Source organism: Helianthus annuus, chromosome 14 (assembly GCF_002127325.2).
Source record: "Helianthus annuus cultivar XRQ/B chromosome 14, HanXRQr2.0-SUNRISE, whole genome shotgun sequence".
Lineage (NCBI taxonomy): Eukaryota > Viridiplantae > Streptophyta > Magnoliopsida > Asterales > Asteraceae > Helianthus > Helianthus annuus.
Genome location: NC_035446.2, coordinates 131,912,475 through 131,932,066, shown reverse-complemented (window position 1 = coordinate 131,932,066; position 19,592 = coordinate 131,912,475). Strand labels below are relative to the sequence as shown.

Below are 19,592 nucleotides of genomic sequence, written 5' to 3'. Positions count from 1 at the left end.
CAAAAATGGCAAATGAAGATCTTCAAATAGAAAAAAGAAAATGTTTAAGGCCTCAAATTGATTATAAAAAGTTGGGGATATCAAATAAAATGTTTAATACGTTTTGTGTAGTTTGCTAGCTTTCTTCAAACCTATCTTCAGTGTCTTGTATTTTTGTTACTAGAATACTTATAATATAGTAAGAAGACAAATTCACAAATAATGATAACTAAATGGATAGATAGATAGATAGATATAGTAAATAAATGGTAGCTTTCTTATATCTTGGATGTTTTTGAAATGTGAATTGTGTTTTAGAGATTACGCTTTAGTTTAAAAAGATGCGTATGTGTCTAGAATTAATAATTCAAATATTTGAATTACATTGAAATAGAAAGTAAACAGGCAACAAGTTATCTCGTTACCCATTTTAGAATACAAAAATAAGTTTTTAATTTTGAAAAAGTTAACACTAATCTTTGTATGTTCTCACATTACATTTCCTTCACGTAAATTTTGCCAAAATGATTAAAATATATGGTAAAATTTGGGTAAGAAGACACGAAGAAAACAATGGCCCAAAAATTCGTAATTATTGTGATCATTAATAAGGGATTAAGTTTTAATATTGGGGATATTATTGACAAAACAAAAAACAAAACAAAACAAAACAAAACAAAAGACTAACAAGAAACTAGCCTAAAATATACAAACCCAACAACAAGGCCACAACAAAGCAAACAGGGAAAGGGAAAAATCAAATACAAAGTTTAGTTTGTCTAGAAAGGGTAGAAAGCAATAAGAGAATGACATGTGACAAAGATGAAAAAACATAAGGAGTGGTATTTTAGACAAAACTCACCATTTTCATAAAAAAAACCAGCATCTGTAATTCATTTCTCTTCCCCGTATACTCAAATCCACCATTTAAAAATACCACATCACAACCAACACCACCACCTCCACCACCACTTACGATCGCCAGCATCTTGTCGGAAACTAGATCTGAAACCACCACAATCACCTTCAACCACCCGTTGGATTTTTCAGATCTGAACCCACCAATCCACCATCCACCGCCACCGCTCCACCACCACCGCCATCGCAACAAGTTTCCCCACGGTGTATCGGAGTTCTTTCTCCATCCACTGTAGTTAATCGAAGTTCTTTTATAAGTTGTGTTATTTTTATTTTCATTGTGTTTCAGGTTATCAAAGCTCAATTGCGTTTTTCACCTCATTATGTTTTAGTTAGAGTTCTTTTCATTTTTGTGCTTTTGGATGTTAAAGCAGAGGCATGACCATGCTAAAATAGAAGCATGATCATGTTGGAACAAAGGCATGACCACGTTAAAACCCATTGCCTTTTAGAACCTGCAGTGCAAAGAACATGATCATGCTAAGATGGAGGCATAAACATGTTGGAACTAAGGCATACCCATGTTAAAACTACATTGCTTTTTAGAACCTATGTTAAAACTCCATTGCTTTTTAGAACCTGCAGTACAAAATATTGATTTTGGGTTTCATTGCGTCTTACAACCTGGAGTCGAAAGAACATGAACATGTTAAAACAAAAGCATGGTAATGTTGGAACAAAAGCATGACCATGTTAAAACATTAACATGGCCATGTTAAAACTCCACTGCTTTTTAGAACCTACAATGCAAAATATTGATTTTTGGTTTCATTGCGTTTAACAAGCAAAGAACATGATCATGCTAAAATAGAAGCATGGTCATGTTGGAACAAAAGCATGACCATGTTAAAACATAAACATGGCCATGTTAAAACTCCATTGCTTTTTAAGACCTGCAGTGCAAAATATTGATTTTGTGTTTCATTTCGTTTTACAACCTGTAGTGCAAAGAACATGATCATGCTAAAATAGAAGCATGGTCATGTTAAAACTCCATCGCTTTTTAGAATCTGTAGTGTAAAATCTTGATTTTGCGTTTCATTGCGTTTTAGAACTGGAGTGTAAAAGAACATCAAAGAACATGATCATATTAAAAGGGAAGCATGATCATGTTGGAACAAAGACATGACCATGTTAAAACATAAACATGACCATGTTAAAACCCATTGTGTTTTAGAACATTGTGTTTTAGAACTTGACGTTGGAACAGAGGCATGACCTTGTTAAAACAAAGGCATGGCCATGTTAAAACAAAAACATGACCATGTTAAAACAAAGGCATGGCCATGTTAAAAGAGAAACATCACCATGTGAAACTCATTGCATTTTAGACCTGGAGTGTACGTTTTCAGAATTTGAGTGCCAAGAACATGATCATGCTAAAACATAAACATGATCATGTTAGAATAGAGGCATGACCATGTTAAAACATAAACACAACCATATGAACCCGATTGCGTTTTAGAACCTGGGTTATAGTGTGTTGTTCTATCCATTGCGTTTTACGCATCTGGGTTTTCGAAAAAAAATTCAAAAGTATAGCAATAGTGTGCTCGTTCTAAAGATAAAAACCACTCATTTTTGTGGTGCAATTTTTATAAAAAAAATGTTGTCGTATGAAAAAGTTATTAACAAACGATGGGGAATTGGAGGAGAGAGAAACTATTGACTTGGATGGACTAGAATATCCTCAAACTAACTCATGCACCTCTTTTTTGTTCAATTTCACCCATTTAATCTTAACCATTGATTATTTAATAGATGATCAAGATTACTTCCTACCATATTTCTACCCAGTATATCCTGACCCACAGGGGGAAATAAAATTTACACTAATTTTAAGGATGGCAAAAATACCCCAATCGATTACTCGAAACTATATATCTGTTTACCTGAAACAATACCTGAAAACTTTTAGGTTTTATATTTATTGTTCTTTAACTATAGTTTAGTAATGTTTCATATTCTTGTAGCTTTATTATTTGAAAAATAAACTTTTCATTTTAAATATATAGTTTGATGGCATTATTCATATTTATATGCTATGAAATACAGAAGAATTTTTTAGATTAATATTATAATATATTTACATTTTTAAATGAATCAAATACTATTATGGTAATGATGATATGTATAGATTTTTAAAACATAAAATTATAAAGGAAAGTAGAAAATATATAAATGAAAATCGAAACGGGTATCCCGATACCCGACGGGTAATAGGTCAGGTATGAGACAAGATTTTACAATCGGGTATGGGTATGGGATTAGTCATGCCCGACTCATACCCGGCACATGCCATCCCTAACCATTCTCCCAAATCAAGTTGGGGATGTTAGCACCAATTTTAACCCAAAGATAACTAGTAGATTCAATTTCTTCACCAAGCTTTGCTATGGCGATCCGTTTCTTATTGAAAATTGTGTTATTTCTTGCTTTCCAAATGTGCCAGGCATTAGACATCATAATCCCCAAAGATGTTTATGAAGGACGAAAGAAAGGTTCCATTGCTTGGACAGGTCAAGCAAGTACTCCATCAAGTTGTTGTATGACGCTTGTGAGAGTCTAAAAGCCTAGTCAGCGAGTGGCGCCAATAGTAGAAAATCTTAATGTCACCTTATTGAAATGCTACTCGAAGTTACTTTAAATTTGCATGATTGATGGAAAATATCATGGAAACTAACCATCAGTAACTAACTGGTTATCAATGGTAATTGCCAGTATTAAGTTACTACAAATCAGTAGCAACTTGGTCCATCAGTGGCAAACGATCAATAATACCATGTTACTATTTATCAACAACAATTGTGAGTAGTGGTGGGAGTCGATTGTATTTCGTCCTTTGTTCCCCACATACAAAACCTTAACTTCGCGGACTTTCCGAGGTATAACCTTCGCCACGACATTAGTGGCTTAGCTCTTCGCGCTATAACGGGTTTCAGCGGCAACTTGTAAATTAGTGGCAAGTTGGGTGATTAGCAATAATCAGTTGTTGTTAATTGGATTTCTCATGAGGTTTTCTGTTTATGTAACTAAATAACTATTGACAACTATTACCAACAACCACTAGTGAAAACGTTGTGATGGCACTCCAACAATAAAAGGAATGTCTGATCAATTTCTAGTACATGATTTTCACAACAAAACTGGAATATCCATTCTTGTTTTTCTCTTTTAGTTATTCGATTACACCAATGGGGTGGTGGTCCATTGGCAAAGACGAAGCCTTTAAACCCTTTGGGAGGGGGAGGTCTTGGGTTCAAGTCCCATAGACGACAGAAATAAATGAAATTTGCCGTTCAAAAAAAAAAGTTATTCGATTACACTTTCGAAAATACCATCTAAATATTTCAATTAGACAATGATCATCAAAAATTTAAATTGAGATATTTAGACCCTTAATAATTATGAACCCTGCATATCTTTTAATCCTATATAGAAGTTTTAAAATTAATATGATCCTAAGAAATACCAAACGTCCTGCTATGAACAATTATTATTAAGAATTATTGTGTTGTGACATTAACGATGCCACGGAACCTTCGGTATCTAGAAGCAATTGAGATCATAAATTTTATGTGATGATCTACATAGATTCTTTCTCTCTCTCTGACCACATTCTTTATTGATTTTGACAATTATTTCTAATATTATTATCAAGACATTTTGTACGTACCCTAAAAGTTTACAATTTCATATATCAACCATAAGTTTGAATATATGGGGTGACAGTGAGGGCTAATGGTAGTTTCATAATGTAAAGTTACACCTATCCCCACCAATAATTGGTCATGTTACAAGTGGGTACACAACTTATCAATTATTTCAAAATGAGCATAAACTTTATGTGTGAATAAATATATCCAACACTTTCTCTAATTTTTACCAAGTTAACCTTGAGAATTACATAAATTAGTTTGATTTTTACCAAGTTAGCCTTAAAAATTACATAAATTAGTTTGATTTACATAACAACACGGACATATTTAATTAAAATTAAAAAGTACGTTAAAAAATAAAATTATGTCAGAAGGTTCTTTTTTTGTAAATTGTGGAAAATGAAAACAAATGATAATGTTGGAATATGTTGATTGATAGTTGAAAAACATTATAATATTATTATCCGATACTCATCTAAAAGTGATTCTAGAAGGGAGAAAAAAGATAAAAATATAAAAGTAGCCCCAATAATTTCAGGGTTTTGTCATTGACATTAAAATTTTAAATAATAGTTTATATTATAACTTTTTCAAATCAATGTGGGTCACTGTAGGATTGGGTTTTTTGGTTGAATAGGTTTTGTAAAAATAATAAATGCATTTAGAGGTTAACGAGACTAATTAAGTTAAGCTTAAAACTCAATCCCTTTTCTTAAGCTCAACTTCAGCTCATAAGTTCAACTTAGTTATCATTTACTTATTTATTATAATTATTTTCTACATACAATATTACTATAACTATCATTAATATATATAATTAATTAATATTAATTGATATATATAGACATATGATATCATTTCTTATCTAACTCTATATTGTATAAAAAAAAATAGTACGATAATGTAATAATATATGTTCGTTTTGGCTCGAGAGCCTAATCAGATTCAAGGTATAAAAATCGGGCTTGAACTCGTTAAGCGCGTGATTCTATTTAGACTTGAGCCTCAGCAAGACTTAAGTTTCTAACAACTCAGTTTCAAGTTGCCCAGCTTATTTAACACCACAAATATATATTATAAGAATATAATATTAAATTGTACTCTTTATCAATATAAATTTGTTTAGTATTTCCTTTTCTAACCTTTTAAATTGGTCAATTAATCAAATCATTTTTATAAAATACGGGCCTTAGAATTATATTGTATTATAATTATAATATTCATAAAGGTGTGATGACAAACCACCATTTAGTACATTAAACAGTAGAATAAATCTCCAAAAGCAAGATTTGAAAAGCACTTTCAAGTCTACCAATAAGCCAAAGCTAACCAAAATTAAAACTTTAAAAAAGAAAAACACTGTATTTTATATTTATTTTCTTGAGATGGGTGACATAATGGGCCTAGTTTATGGTCCAACTAAACCACATGTAGCAAAAGAAAACTGTCAAATTACAATAAGTCCAAACAGAAAAATGCACAAACTTCTACAACTAGTCAATCATAAATTATTAGCCCACATAAGTTTGACCCTTTCAAACATGATTTCTTTTTTTTGAAAGGAATCAAACATGATTTCTACTTTTCTAGAAGCCAATTAAACAATAGAATCTGCATGTTAAAAACTACACCTAAAGGGAGCCACACTCACCAAATGTCACTGTTCTTTGGCAAATAGTAAACCAAAACCTGAACTCAAATATAAACCATAAAAATGTCTTACCCATTAATAACTTAACAAAGATTTTCTAGAAATTAATCTTGGGTCCAGAGATTTACTGTTTTGCCATTTCATCGGTTCGATCTTCTGGTTTCTGGACCTCCTGAGTCCAGATTTTTACTGTTTTGTCATTTTCAAGGGCCCCTGAAGCAATCATATTCTCGGTTGGGTGACATGCAACAGCTATGACTGCATCGGTGTGACCTTCGAGTTTCTGAACTATTTTTCGTGTTTGGAGTTCCCACAAGTATACACAATTGTCCTCTGAACCACTCACAATGTATTTGCCATTGGTGATTGAAAACGCTGATGAAATGCAGTATTTTGAGTTGCTGTGGCCTGTGTAAGTCTTCAAAAACTTGCCAGTTGAAAAGTTCCATAATCTCTGAATCAAGGATGTGAAAAATATGAGGACGTTAGTGAAAACTAGATGGTTGTTTCATTAACATGAGTAATAATTGTAAAAGTTTATTACTTTGCAAAATCCAGTAACTCTCCAACTTTTTCTAAAGGTCTCGTAATCCTAATCATATAAAACTTATGCAGCGCGAAAACAATAATGAGTTCTAAATTCTAATGTCTAACAAGTAACAACAAACCGGAGGGAAACATTTCTTCAACCTTAGCTCAATGTCTCCTTATCCTAATCAAAATAGATCATGATATGCATATGTATGTGTGTATCAAGGGATCAGCTCACAAAGTCAATGAAACAAATATAACCGAGAAAGTGTATAATATAGTGGCAATTGCATATGTTTTATGAAAACGGTGATAAACATATACCACGTCCCTAAAACCATTATCAGGTAATCACTAACTACCCACATTAAAACAATCTTTTGACAAGATTAAGAAACCCATTCCCCTAAGCTACGCACCCAACCAAACAAGATATGTAACCATTTTACTACCACTAATCCTTCTCTCACAAAGGCATGTGTTGTCTACCACATTTCCCATAGGAACCTTGCATTTTATTGACAAAGCTCACCATCTAGCAGTCTAATTACAAAAAGGTTGAAAGGATTCTGGTACCGGGATGCAGTTATGTGATAAGCAGATACCTAGATTCAGATATACCAAAAAATTGAGGATTCAGGGATGCATTTTCATGTGTAAATTCTGTTGAGGTAAATGCAAATCCAAAACCAAACAAATATGTTACGAGAAATTATTTCAGGGTTTATAAGAGAAATTAAATCAGGGTACATCAGATACTACAATAAACTCGTGCTAAAACCCAAGTCCATAAAGTCAGTCAAATCTATCTCAAAAACACATAACTTCTTCTGTCTATCTCATTTTTTCACTTTCACAACCGCAACACTTATGCTAAGAAGAGCCAAAATTACCCTTTGCGTATCCCAACTAATATACACATCAGAGTTGTCAAAGGCGCAAAGTGTGAGCCTTCGGCCTCGGTGCAAGACGCTTATAAAGCGAGGGCTTTCTTAGGCAAGGCGTATAGTATAAAAATTCAATTTTGAGGGATTTTAGAAATGGTTTATGCTTCTTTAGTGCTAGTTTAGGTTATTTTAGGTTGATTCCAGGCTTTTTTAGAGTTGGTGCGTGGCCTAAAAACACGTTAAGGACCTAAAAGTGGGGCTTTTAAAGTTTAAAGCGAAGTGGGAAGGTTGTGTTGGGCCTAGTAACGCACCTAGGTGAGCCTCGACAACAGAGGTATACATGTGAATCCAATGTCAACAGAACAATAACTCTATTGTATTTTAAGTCCATTCTCACATACAGTTTCATGAACAAATACACATAACTTAATCAAAAGCAATTCTGTACAGAAAGGAATACATATAAGCAATTCAAGAACCAAATTCAAGTGATATAATTGAATAAGAAGTAGCTCACCAGTGTGCTATCAAGAGTCCCAACAAGAATGAACTTGCCATTGGGCGAAAACTTAACAAAACTAACAGGAGGATTCTCATCATCAATCAAAGTCTTCATACAATGCCCAGTAGAAGCATCCCAAATCCTACACAACCCATCATAACTACTGGACACAATCAACGTCCCATCACGGTTAAAATTAACCGCTGTAACAGGATCCGAATGGGCCGGAAGCACCTTCAAACACTTGCCACTTTTCACATCCCAAACCCTAACCGTCTCATCGAACGATCCAGAAACAATCATGTTAGACTGAGGGTTATAATTGACACAAAACACATAGTTAGTGTGTCCGGTTAGGGTTTTGACGGTTACACCGGTGGAAACGTCCCAGATGCGGACGGTTTTGTCGTCGGAGGCGGTGGCGAGGTAGCGGGCGTCGGAGGAGAAGGCGAGGTCGGATATGCCTTGGTCGTGGCCGGAGAATTCTTGGAGGAAGGAGCCGTCGGAGGTGGACCAGGTGCGGGCGGTTTTGTCGGCGGAGGAGGTGGCGAGGAGGAGGCCGTCGTCGGAGAATTTGACGCTGGAGATGGAGCGTTTGTGGCCGGTTAGGGTTTGTTTGAGCTTGTAGGGTTGGGGAATGGTGGTGTTATCTAGGGCTTCCGATGAAGCCATTGTTGCAGAAAAGAGGTGATGGGGAAGAAAGGGCAAAGGGAAAGAAAGTACAGTGTTTGTGTTTTTGAATGTTATGTGTTTTAATCGTGTATTATTGGTGATTTTCTAAAGCTAAATACAAGTTAAATTACGGGTCAACAACTTGATAACCCAGGTACTAGATAAATTAACCTTAATCAAACCAAAGTTTTCAGTTATTTTATTTTTTTTAATGACAATGCTTGCTTTAGTATTCAGGTAATATTCTAAATTTTTCACCTTTGTTTGTTCAGGATTGAATCCCTTAAGAGGCTATGCCTCTACCAAGTGGATTCGTTTATCTATTTTATTTAATAATCGGTTTTTGGGTAATTGGTTCGGTTTATTCAGTTAATTTGTCAGTTTTCGGTTTGATTCGATGGTTGTACAGGAGTTGCCAAAGGTAGGACGAAACGCAAAGTGAAAGTAGGGTGTGTTTTGAATACGATACGAGTTAGCATATAATGTGTTTTAATCTGCAAAATTGGATTTCATTATCAGAATGTTTAAAGTTGATTAAAAATTCTACTTTTAAAATATGTGATTTCGATTAATTAAAAACTAGTGGGATCTCCGCGCTTCGCGGCGGACGTTTGGTTGGTATCAATTCGGTTCTTTATAATAGCGGTACAATAGCGACACTCAGGTATAACAACCGGTAAAGATAAAAACGACTACCATACTTGTACATCGCATAGCCATTTGATTAAATGTAGGTATAACAACCGGTAAAGATAAAAACGACTACCATACTTGTACATCTCATAGCCATTGTTCGTTTGTGAATGTGAATGTGTATATACTTGATTTATTAATTATCTTAGGGTTCCCTGATTCTCTCCAAATGTAAGAATATATATATATGGTGGGATGACGGTGTGGAAAAGAGTTTGATAGAAGTTAAAATGAGAAATTGAGAAGTCATGGTTGTGTGAGAAAACAAAAAGCAAGAAATTATTGTAGATAAAAAGCAGAAAAATTGAGAAGTCATAGTTTCTGGGTAATCAGTTCGGTTTATTCAGTTAGTTTGTTAGTTTTCGGTTTGATTCGGTGGTTGTACAGGAGTTGCCAAAGGGAAGGACGAAACGCAAAGTGAAAGTATGGTGTGTTTTGCATACGATACGAATTAGCATATAATGTGTTTTAATCGGCAAAATTGGATTTCATTATCAGAATGTTTAAAGTTAAATAATTAAGTTGATTATATTTGTGACTTCGATTAATTAAAATGTGTATGTTTCATAACTAGTGATTTAGCATATCGAACCAAGAGGGTTGAATCATAAGAACATGATAAAATACTTGGAATGTATTAATTGTGGAGCATTGGAATGTATACAAGATCACTTGCATATGAAAGCATGGTTGTGTAGACAATGGATTCGTTGAATTTGAGGGATTCTTTTATAGTTTGAAAGGAGTGTTTAATTCTTTTACACAAAAAAAAGAAAGAGTTATGATAATTTCAATTTCATTCTCAACGAAACATGTTATACAAGAACTTATAAAACACGGCCTATTGAATAACCGAAGAGGAAATATGTTCAAATCATCATACTAGCAACTTGTTGGAGCATATGGAAAACAAGAAATGAAGGAAATTTTAATGGGAAGAGAGCAAATATAGATGGGATCTTTGGAGAAACGCAGGCAAATACGTTCCTGTGGATTAAATGCAGAGCAAAGAGAACGGATTTGGACCGGAGGAAGTAGGTGAATTTCGAGTTTTATAATGGAAGTGGGAACATTGTTTATGGTTTCGAATTTTCGACTTCATAGGGTGATTATGTAATAGGTGGTTGGCTTAGTAGCTTGTTAACCATTTTGTACTTTTGAATCTTTAGGGTGTTTGAATAAAAGTTGTTGTTTGCCATTAAAAAAAAAAAATACACGAACGTGTATTTCATTTCCAACAAATTTTGTAAAACACACACTTTATGAATGAAATTCAGATTTCAGTTGTATTGAATTTCGAAAACCAAACTCATTCATGCGGACCAAAGGCATTTGAACCAAGGTATGCCAAACCAATAGTCACCCAAACTAAAAGTCATCATATGAACCAAGAGGTTACCTAGACAAAGGCATTCGGATCTGGAGTCATGATAAACAACCAAGTAACCAATTGTCATTCGTACATAGAATCATCATGTCAGTTGAGGTGAATACTTATACCTAAGTCACTTCACTTCTTATGTTTGTTTCGGGGGTCACCGACAATACAAAAAGAAAAAATAGCATATCAGCAACTAATAATATGTGTCTTAGCATAACATAAATATAACTAAATCATATTTGAGAGTTGAGACTAGTGGACCTGTAGATTTACTCTCATTGTAGGCTCTAACTTCTAAGCCAATCCAGTTAAGCCTCTTGGTTTAGGCCCAACACTAAGTGGATCCACCCAATACCAATAACTGAGCCAAATCCAGTCAATTTTAACGACAATGGATAATTGGATATAAAGCTAAATTTGGAACAATGTGACCGTTTTATTTGATTAGATATATAAAGATTGAAACAAAGTTTATAAATGACAATAAGTCCAAAATGAAACTCAAAACATACAACTACACAAATATATATATATGTTGTATGTTAGACCAATAAGCCTTAATTTAATTTATATATCACCCATCCTGCACTTCTTTCTTCAACACCGCACGCGATTAAAAGTTGGGACCAGCCGCAAGAATTTCCTCAGTCAGCTTATCATCCTTTCCAATCTTATGGTTCACAAACACTTCAAAGTTGTTCTTGAACAGCCCACCCAACTTCAACAGTGTGTCCTTATAAGCCTTCTTGTCCGACCACTGCATTATTCGGTTTAACCCCACATCAAGATTTGTTAAAAAAGAAACAAATATTTAAAAAAAAAAAATAGCCCGAGAAACAATCAGCCAACTTACAGTATTCACCGGATCAAGAATCTCAGAAGGCACACCCTCAACCTCAGTTGGAATCTCCAGCCCAAACACTTCGGTTTTCTTGTAGTTTGCACTCAAAAGGCTACCAGAATGAATAGCGTCTATGATTTTGCGAGTGTATGCCAGCTTCATACGACTCCCAGACCCATAGCTGCACAAAAAAAGAAAGTCAAAATGCATGTAAATATCTACTTACGTATGTGTGTATGAAACATCATCTTTAAGCGTAATTATGTTCATATTGTATTTACCTGCCACCTGACCAGCCAGTGTTAACGAGCCATCCGGTAGCACCGTGTTTCTCCATTTTGGTTGCAAGCATTGCTGCATATCTTGTGGGGTGTAGCATGATGAATGCTGCACCAAAGCAGGCTGAAAATGTCGCACGTGGCTCCTTTACACCCTCCTCAGTGCCAGCCACCTACATAAATAACGTATATACATAGTCGATGTCATTTTATTTATACATACTACAAGCCATAAATGTTGAAAAAATGAAACTTGAAAGCGTTTGTACCAGTGCGGTGTAGCCACTGATGAAGTGATACATGGTCTGAGCAAGGCTTAGTTTGCTCACTGGCGGAAGCACACCAAATGCATCACATGCCAAAAGTATAACATTCTTCGGGTGTGGACCCACACACGGGATCTTAGCGTTGGGGATGTACTCGATGGGGTATGCTGCACGCGTATTCTCTGTGTAATTGATAAAAAAAATGTCAGATTAAACTTTTTCTTTTCTAAACAATAATAAAAATTATCTATGAGATAGATACCTGTGACAGATTTGTCTAGATAATCCACCTCTCTAGTATGCTCATCAAATACAACATTTTCAAGCACTGAAAGTAAAGATTTTACATTTTAGTATGTAACATTAGAAGAATTTAACATATTTAAAGGCTCTACAAAAGGCATACCGGTCCCGAATTTAATGGCATTCCAGATATCAGGTTCTTTCTCCCTCGAAAGATCGATACACTTTGCATAACAACCGCCCTCGATGTTAGACACACCCTTGTCACTCCAGCAATGTTCATCGTCTCCAATCAAATACCGGTTGTGATCAGTAGACAAGGTTGTTTTCCCGGTACCTAAATATTAAAAATAAAATAAAACTCATTAAAGATCCAAACAAAATCACCAAAAGGATTGGCATCATCCTTCACATAAAAATTTAGGCCAATATGGGTTTGAGGCAGAGATAAGTGATGGACCCACGTATGGGATGATCATGATCCTCGCCATCATTGATGATGGTGACGAGGCGGGCTTACCTGAGAGACCGAAGAAGAGGGCAACATCTCCATCTTTGCCCATATTGCATCCGGAATGAAGGGACAGGATTTGACGTAAAGGCATGAGATAATGCATGACACCGAAGAGACCTTTCTTCATTTCCCCGGCATATTGTGTGCCAAGGATGACCATTTCTCTTCTACCGAGATTTAAATCTATGCTAGTGGAGGATGTCATATAGTGTGTGTATCGATTACATGGAAACTGCCCAGCGTTGTAGATTGTGAAGTCTGGAGTACCGAAACTCTCCAGTTCTTCAGGGCTGGGTCGGATGCACCTGCAACCTACCCAGTTATCCACTTGTACACACACATTTTTTAATAAATTTGTACACCATCATATCATCAATTTAATTACACACCTTTTGCATTTTACTTACGAAAATAAGTTATTAATTTAAAAAATGCAAACTTATCTGGAGGGGCTTTCACTTTTGAGTATCTGAAAATGGCATACAGGATAACATGTATCATATACTTACATGTTGTGCATGAACAAAGAGTGGTAAGCTCTGGCAGACACGATTCGAACTTTGATTCGGTTCTCCGGGTCCCAGTTCAAGAACTGATCATTAACAAACACCTGAAAGTTCATTTAGACATACAATTGTTAATTAAGTGACTTGTCCATAAGTAAACCACTGGATAAATATGTACATAAGTGATTAACTGCATCTCTACAACATAGTAATATATTTATTTATTTTTTTCATTTTAAATTACATATCAGCATGTCATGTAGCTCCATCCTTGGTTTCATATAAAGACAAACATCACCTCTTTCAAGGCCAAGGGATGACATAATCATTTCAGTATCTTATCTATCTTATCTATCTATTACAATTGCATAAAAGTGGTCCCATTTATCACAAATCAACAGCCAACACGGGTGAATAAAGTGATACCGGCTATATTGGTCACATCAGTTATTTTCTTGTTGGGGTGAAAAAAGTGTTATGGGATGTATTGATAGGCAAAAAAAAAAGTGATACGGGTCTTATTGGTGGAAAAAAAGTGATACAACCCGTATCACTCTGATTCGCCTTGCTATAAGGCGGTAAGGCCCATATAACTAGTGTACCGATATCATATCAGTGGTGTACCGATATCACCCGCCATAAAAAAAAAAATCTACACATATGTTATGAAATCAGTCAATTTGAAATGAAAATTGCAATTAAGTTGTAAACAAGTAATCCCACACGTTTAACCACAAAGTCATGTCAAACTGAAAGTACTCATCACAAAAGTCAAGATAACTATTTGACTAAAAAGTCAAAATTCACACCCAATTTCAACCGTATAATCAAAAGATATGACTAAAGAAGATATACCTTTTCCAAAGAATTCAAATAATCAACTGCTCTTTCTCTATTCACCAAGAAAGTATGCTCATCCATCTCAATATTCGGTGAACCCCTGTCACAATACAAAACATACTCAATTTGTCAACTTATGATAAACGACAACTTATAAAAAAAAAAAAAAATAGTATGTGCAAAGTAACCATCAATAATGGTTCCATCTAAATTTGGAACTTACTTGCCCCACCAAAGCTCATCTTCCGTGACGTCGTCTCTAACGACACGCTTATCCTTTGGAGATCGTCCAGTTTTAGCACCAGATAAGGTTGCCAATGCACCGGTTGATGTTATGAACGACCCTTGTTCATATTTAATAGCCTGCTCATATAGCTCTGCATGACATCATATATTTTGTTAATGACAAACAGTGGATATAATATAATGGTTTTTTGCTATTATTGTATATGTTTTAGGGAAGCTAATGAATAATAATTACCTGCAGGGGAGAGATTGTGGAGGACATGGGTAGATTTGAGAGAACTATCACTAGCAGAGAATGCCTGGGCGACATAGTGGTCCGGGGCGTGTTGCACCCGAGGAGTTTCGGGTTTTCGGGTCGGGTCTCCTTTTACCAAATTCGGCCCGGTTTCTCGTGTCAGCGACGCCAACGATGCACTATAAAATTGAAAGGTTACAATAAAGTAGTGCGACTTTAAGTCATATTAAAGTAGATTTTAACAGTTTGTGTGTTGGCCGTTAAAAAAAATATATGTAACTAAATATCTAAATATTTATTATGTCATTTACTTGATTTTTTCATATAAATATTTAAATTTGTATCGGAAGATTTAACTTTATATTTGTACTATGTAAGCCAGAATCAGATTCTTGGCGAGTTGGCGTAACGTTTAAAATTTGTTCACGAAAGTAATAGTTTTCCGCATTTATGCAACACGAATAGAGGTATCTAAAATGTTTGGATATAATTTTTTTAAAAAGTCTTATATAATAATGACATGAAAATAAATAGCAATAATAATAAAAAATATATTTTTTTAGCTGAATTTAGTTAGATGTAATCCACTAAATTTAGCATTAAAGCATAAAAAATCATGAGGATCACTTGTTTCCTTTGTTAGTTGAATTTACCATTAAAGTGTATAAGATTTACGCAATGATAAAAATAAAAAATAACAAATAATAAATAATAATAATAATTTTCTAGTTTTAGTGTTTTCCCGTCAGATTTCTAGCTAGCCGACAATATATGGCCCCCACGATATCTTCATTTTGTACGTGATTCAAAGTTTGATTATTTAAGTATTTATGTAGTACATAAATTAAAAATATGTTACAGGTTAAAGCTTATAAGTTACGTAATATTATACCAACATATTACCTACTCCTCTAGTGATATTACCTAGGTGATATGATGCTAACTAGTGTAACTTTAAATTGTTATAAATAGAAATATATATTTTAAAAAAATTTTGCTAAAAAGAACGTAATAATATTATACCTGATGGACTGGAGTTGTTGTCTATGGCGTTCTTCTTCAGCGAAATTAGCAAACGCACCTTGAACCCCGTCCAACGGGGTTGTTGGTGCCGATTTCTTCCTTTGGAGAGAGTGCAACTCATCAATCGTCTGCGCCTTCACAGGCGCAGAACTGTCATCGTGACATATCTCATTCTGCTTCTTGTGCGTCGTTATCTTCGGCAGTCCATTCCTGCCCGCACTTGCACTTTTTGGGGTCACACCGCTAACATTTCCGTTGGACGCCATCTCGATCTCTTCCTGGATTCATTCACATTCACAAAACTAATCATCAAAAACTTTTAACTATTAGTTAAACAAAGACGAAATGAATCCGATTACTCACCGGAAACACAAACGAACGACTAGAACGCAATTAAGAAGAAAACACGAATGTTTCGATCATCAAACAGAAAAGGAGATATACGAAGGTGGTGAGGATTGAAGGATTGATTTGGGTCCTATATAAAGGGGTTGGAGCGGGTCCTACACGCTTGCTAACTAGAGTTAAAACTAGGTTGGTTGGTTGTAACCATGGTTAGATTTTATCACAAAATTTCACGGTGACTAATTCTTGCATCATTTTTAGTGACAGTGGGATGCGTGTACCAAACATGATAAAGTGGAATGGAATTCAATTTCGGTTCCGTCCTTGACGTCTTTAACTCCTATTTTTTTTACTTTTATAACGGCTGCGAATATTATTTATAGGAAAAAACAGTTTGTTTCTGGCCTCGTCTACAAGTATCAATTGTGTAGTAGAGTAAGTATTGATGTATTTATTTTTAAAAATCTAAAAATAACATTGATTCACTAGAAATACCAGTCTTGAATTTTGACTCTATTTTTCACCCCCAAAAATCAAAGAGACTTATCTTCAACGTCTTGCCAGTCTTGAATTTTGACTATATTTTTCACCCCCAAAAATCTAAGTACTAGTTCTGTATTTTTTTTATTGAAATGGATATTTAAAAATTATATTTTTCCTTCAACATTAAATCAATCTAAACCTACGTCTCACATCCCACTTTTATATAAAAAAATATTAAAAAACAGTTGTATGTGTGTGGTCCCACACCCTTGCATCCAAAGAGGTCCGGTACACCAGACGGACCACTCCAAACCATCACCTCTAACGCTTGTGTAGGGTGTATCCACTTAGAGCGTACTCCATCTGCTTCTTAGCGGTGGGATGCTCTAACAATTAAAAAAAATTTACTTTTATTAATTTGAATTACAAACTAGTTTATTAGAGATTTCATGTTTCAATATTTTAAAGTTAAATGGTTAATGAAATTTGCTTGCTGTTTGCTAACTTCTGAATGGTTAAGTGTTGAATCAGTAAGAGGTCTGAATCATTATGTGCTGAACCAGTAAGAGGTCTGACCATTAAGAGCCAGTATAATGTTTAACCGTTTAGAGGCAAATGTCTGACCAATATAGATTAGAGGTCTTAACCATTCAGACTCAGTATAAAACTTAACCATTCAGAGGCAAATGTCTGAACCATTCAGAGGCAAATGTCTGAACCATTCAGACATTTTCTCGCGAAACAAACAGTCTGAACCATTAAGTGCTGAATCAGTAAAAGATCTGAATCATTAAGAGCTAAACAAACAGCCCCTTAGTGTATTATCTTAGACGGTTAATCTAAAATTTATTTTGTTTTATTTTAGTAATATTAACTTGTTCTTAACCAAATAATTTAAGACAAGCAAAATTAAAGATTAACTGATCCGAGTTCAACTTTGAAACCAGTTTGGGTGTATATGTTACGACTTGATCTGATCCACCAGTCTTGAGTATATATTCGAGTTCAACTTCAGAAACCGGTTTGGAGGGAGTGCACCTTGACCGGGTTTATCTTCAACACACTTTGAAGATCTCTTCAAATTTTTAACGATGTGTTTCAATAAACATATCCACTTCTATTTTATATAATAAAAATAAAAACAATGTAGAACATGATAGAACTTTAAAAAATAAAAAGTAATAGATAAATATGCGGATAAAGTTGAACGTAAGCTGGATCAATTAGCCACAAATATGACAATGTCAAATTCGGTTGATCTAAAGTTGAAGGTTAATTTAAAACTATTTGAGTGGCACGTACCTAAAATTGTAGAAAATTGGGCACATATTTTTTTTATCCATGCGTAATTTTATTAAGTGTACAAATATGATTTTGTAAAGAACGTTCACAATGACAATTGTACCCCTATATATCATTTAGTACGCTATACCACGTGGTTGGTCAGGATTCGTTCTCATCATTTTCATACTTTTCACCGTTTTCTTCCGATGTCGTTTCTATATTGTTGAATACCCAAATCACGGCTGTCGTTAAATGGATCTTCGCTGACGTCAAGATGTTCCGTTCCGTGCAGCTACAAAAGAATAAACCGTTAGCCTCGCCACGGAGGGCCCCCGGAGGGGGATCCGTGACCAAGCTCCGGCGTGAGAGTAAGTAAACTTACCGGAGAGTTTGAGGAGCCTATCCTGATGATTGTGATCACCGGGATGTTCCTCTAAGGTGTGAATCCAATAAATGTGTGTGTGTTAAATGTATGGGAATGTTAGTCGGAATAAATGAAGGAGGAGTAAATGAGAGAGCTTTTAATGAGATACCTTGAACGCCGTTGTGATCATCGTTTTTCACTCTTACATAACCACCAAGCCTTATCTCTCACATGAGATATTTTAATGAGGTGATCCGACGGGTTCCGAGAGTCTTCGGGGGGCTCAGACACGTGTCTGACCCCCAACGGTAAGATCACAGTCTCATTTAATGTTTCCGGCTATGAAGTACATTTCCAGCAAAAGATCCTTTTCCAATCAAGCATTTAATGTCGTCTGCCTTCTCTGATCCTTTTTCCCGCTCATAACGATAACCTTGATGGGCAAGGTAAACTCTCGTTGGGCTTTGCCTGTTGGGCCCACATGATGATAGCCCAAAGCGGGTAAATGGGATTTCCCATTGGCCCGTCGTCAAGTCATCTTAAGTCCCTGGTTCTGAGACCCGAGGCTCATGATCCGGGGCTGAATCATAACCGTTCAAAGAGAGTTTTTTCTTTCTTTTGAGCTCTGAGTGTGGGCCCACTCCTGGTCCGTTATAATTAACCATACCCACTAGCCATTATGCCGCCGAATGCCTATAGCGGGAGTTAATCCCTTAGAGACATGTGCTCTCTTTTTTGAATTTTGGAGGGACTGATGACAGGACGGTTTCCTGTATGTCAGTTATCTTCTTTAAATACCTTATACCTTTTCAAATTTCCTATCTAAATTTTCCGGTTCCTTCTCTCTTTCGTCATAATTCCTCTCGATCATCATTCCTTCTCCGATCATCGTTCTTTCTCCGATCATGAGTCGCTCCGGCCGTTCCGTAATCAAATCAGTCCTGACGGCAAAGGATTTGAAGTCTTTCGTCGAGACATTTAACATCCCTGAACAGTTCTCCCCCACTTTACCGGATCCTAATGAACCGGCGGTGTTCACACCGGATGTGGTCCCTCTTTATACATTGGCTTTTTCCTCTTGCGGGGTTCGATATCCTCTTTCCTCCTTTAAAGTCAATCTGCTTCGTCATTTTAGGGTTCACTTTTCTCAGTTGCATCCCTTAGGGTGGATGAGAGTGGTGCACTTCGAGTTGTCCTGTGCAGCTATTTCCGGTGAACCTTCCATTCCTTTATTCTGTATGTTTTACAAGC

At 35.4% G+C, this 19,592-nt stretch overlaps 2 protein-coding genes across 2 annotated transcripts; both read right to left on the bottom strand.

Moving 5' to 3' along the window:
* Positions 1–6,026: 6,026 nt before the first annotated feature.
* Positions 6,027–8,885, bottom strand: LOC110903764 (COMPASS-like H3K4 histone methylase component WDR5A). The gene is made up of 2 exons (XM_022149553.2): positions 8,143–8,885; positions 6,027–6,661 (listed from the first exon to the last, which is right to left on the bottom strand). The coding sequence occupies exons 1-2, from the start codon at positions 8,797–8,799 to the stop codon at positions 6,332–6,334; spliced, it is 987 nt and encodes a 328-aa protein (XP_022005245.1). The 5' UTR covers positions 8,800–8,885; the 3' UTR covers positions 6,027–6,331.
* Positions 8,886–11,285: 2,400 nt separating this feature from the next.
* LOC110903765 (phosphoenolpyruvate carboxykinase (ATP)) lies at positions 11,286–16,318 on the bottom strand. Its single transcript, XM_022149554.2, has 13 exons — positions 16,229–16,318; positions 15,866–16,143; positions 14,843–15,021; positions 14,585–14,738; positions 14,377–14,461; positions 13,525–13,625; positions 13,022–13,320; positions 12,665–12,838; positions 12,521–12,586; positions 12,262–12,440; positions 11,996–12,165; positions 11,727–11,895; positions 11,286–11,630 (listed from the first exon to the last, which is right to left on the bottom strand). Exons 2-13 carry the CDS (start codon positions 16,129–16,131, stop codon positions 11,487–11,489), a joined length of 1,986 nt encoding a protein of 661 aa, XP_022005246.1. The 5' UTR covers positions 16,132–16,143; positions 16,229–16,318; the 3' UTR covers positions 11,286–11,486.
* Between the last annotated feature and the right edge of the window lie 3,274 nt (positions 16,319–19,592).

Bases quoted from the DNA above. Each gene is read 5' to 3' on its own strand.
- LOC110903764 (XM_022149553.2), bottom strand. From the start codon at position 8,799: ATGGCTTCATCGGAAGCCCTAGATAACACCACCATTCCCCAACCCTAC. The intron at 6,662-8,142 runs GTGAGCTACTTC...TCCTTGATTCAG, and splicing joins GGACTCTTGATAGCACACTG to AGATTATGGAACTTTTCAAC.
- LOC110903765 (XM_022149554.2), bottom strand. From the start codon at position 16,131: ATGGCGTCCAACGGAAATGTTAGCGGTGTGACCCCAAAAAGTGCAAGT. The intron at 15,022-15,865 runs GTATAATATTAT...TCAATTTTATAG, and splicing joins CAACAACTCCAGTCCATCAG to TGCATCGTTGGCGTCGCTGA. The intron at 12,166-12,261 runs GTACAAACGCTT...TTATTTATGTAG, and splicing joins TCAGTGGCTACACCGCACTG to GTGGCTGGCACTGAGGAGGG.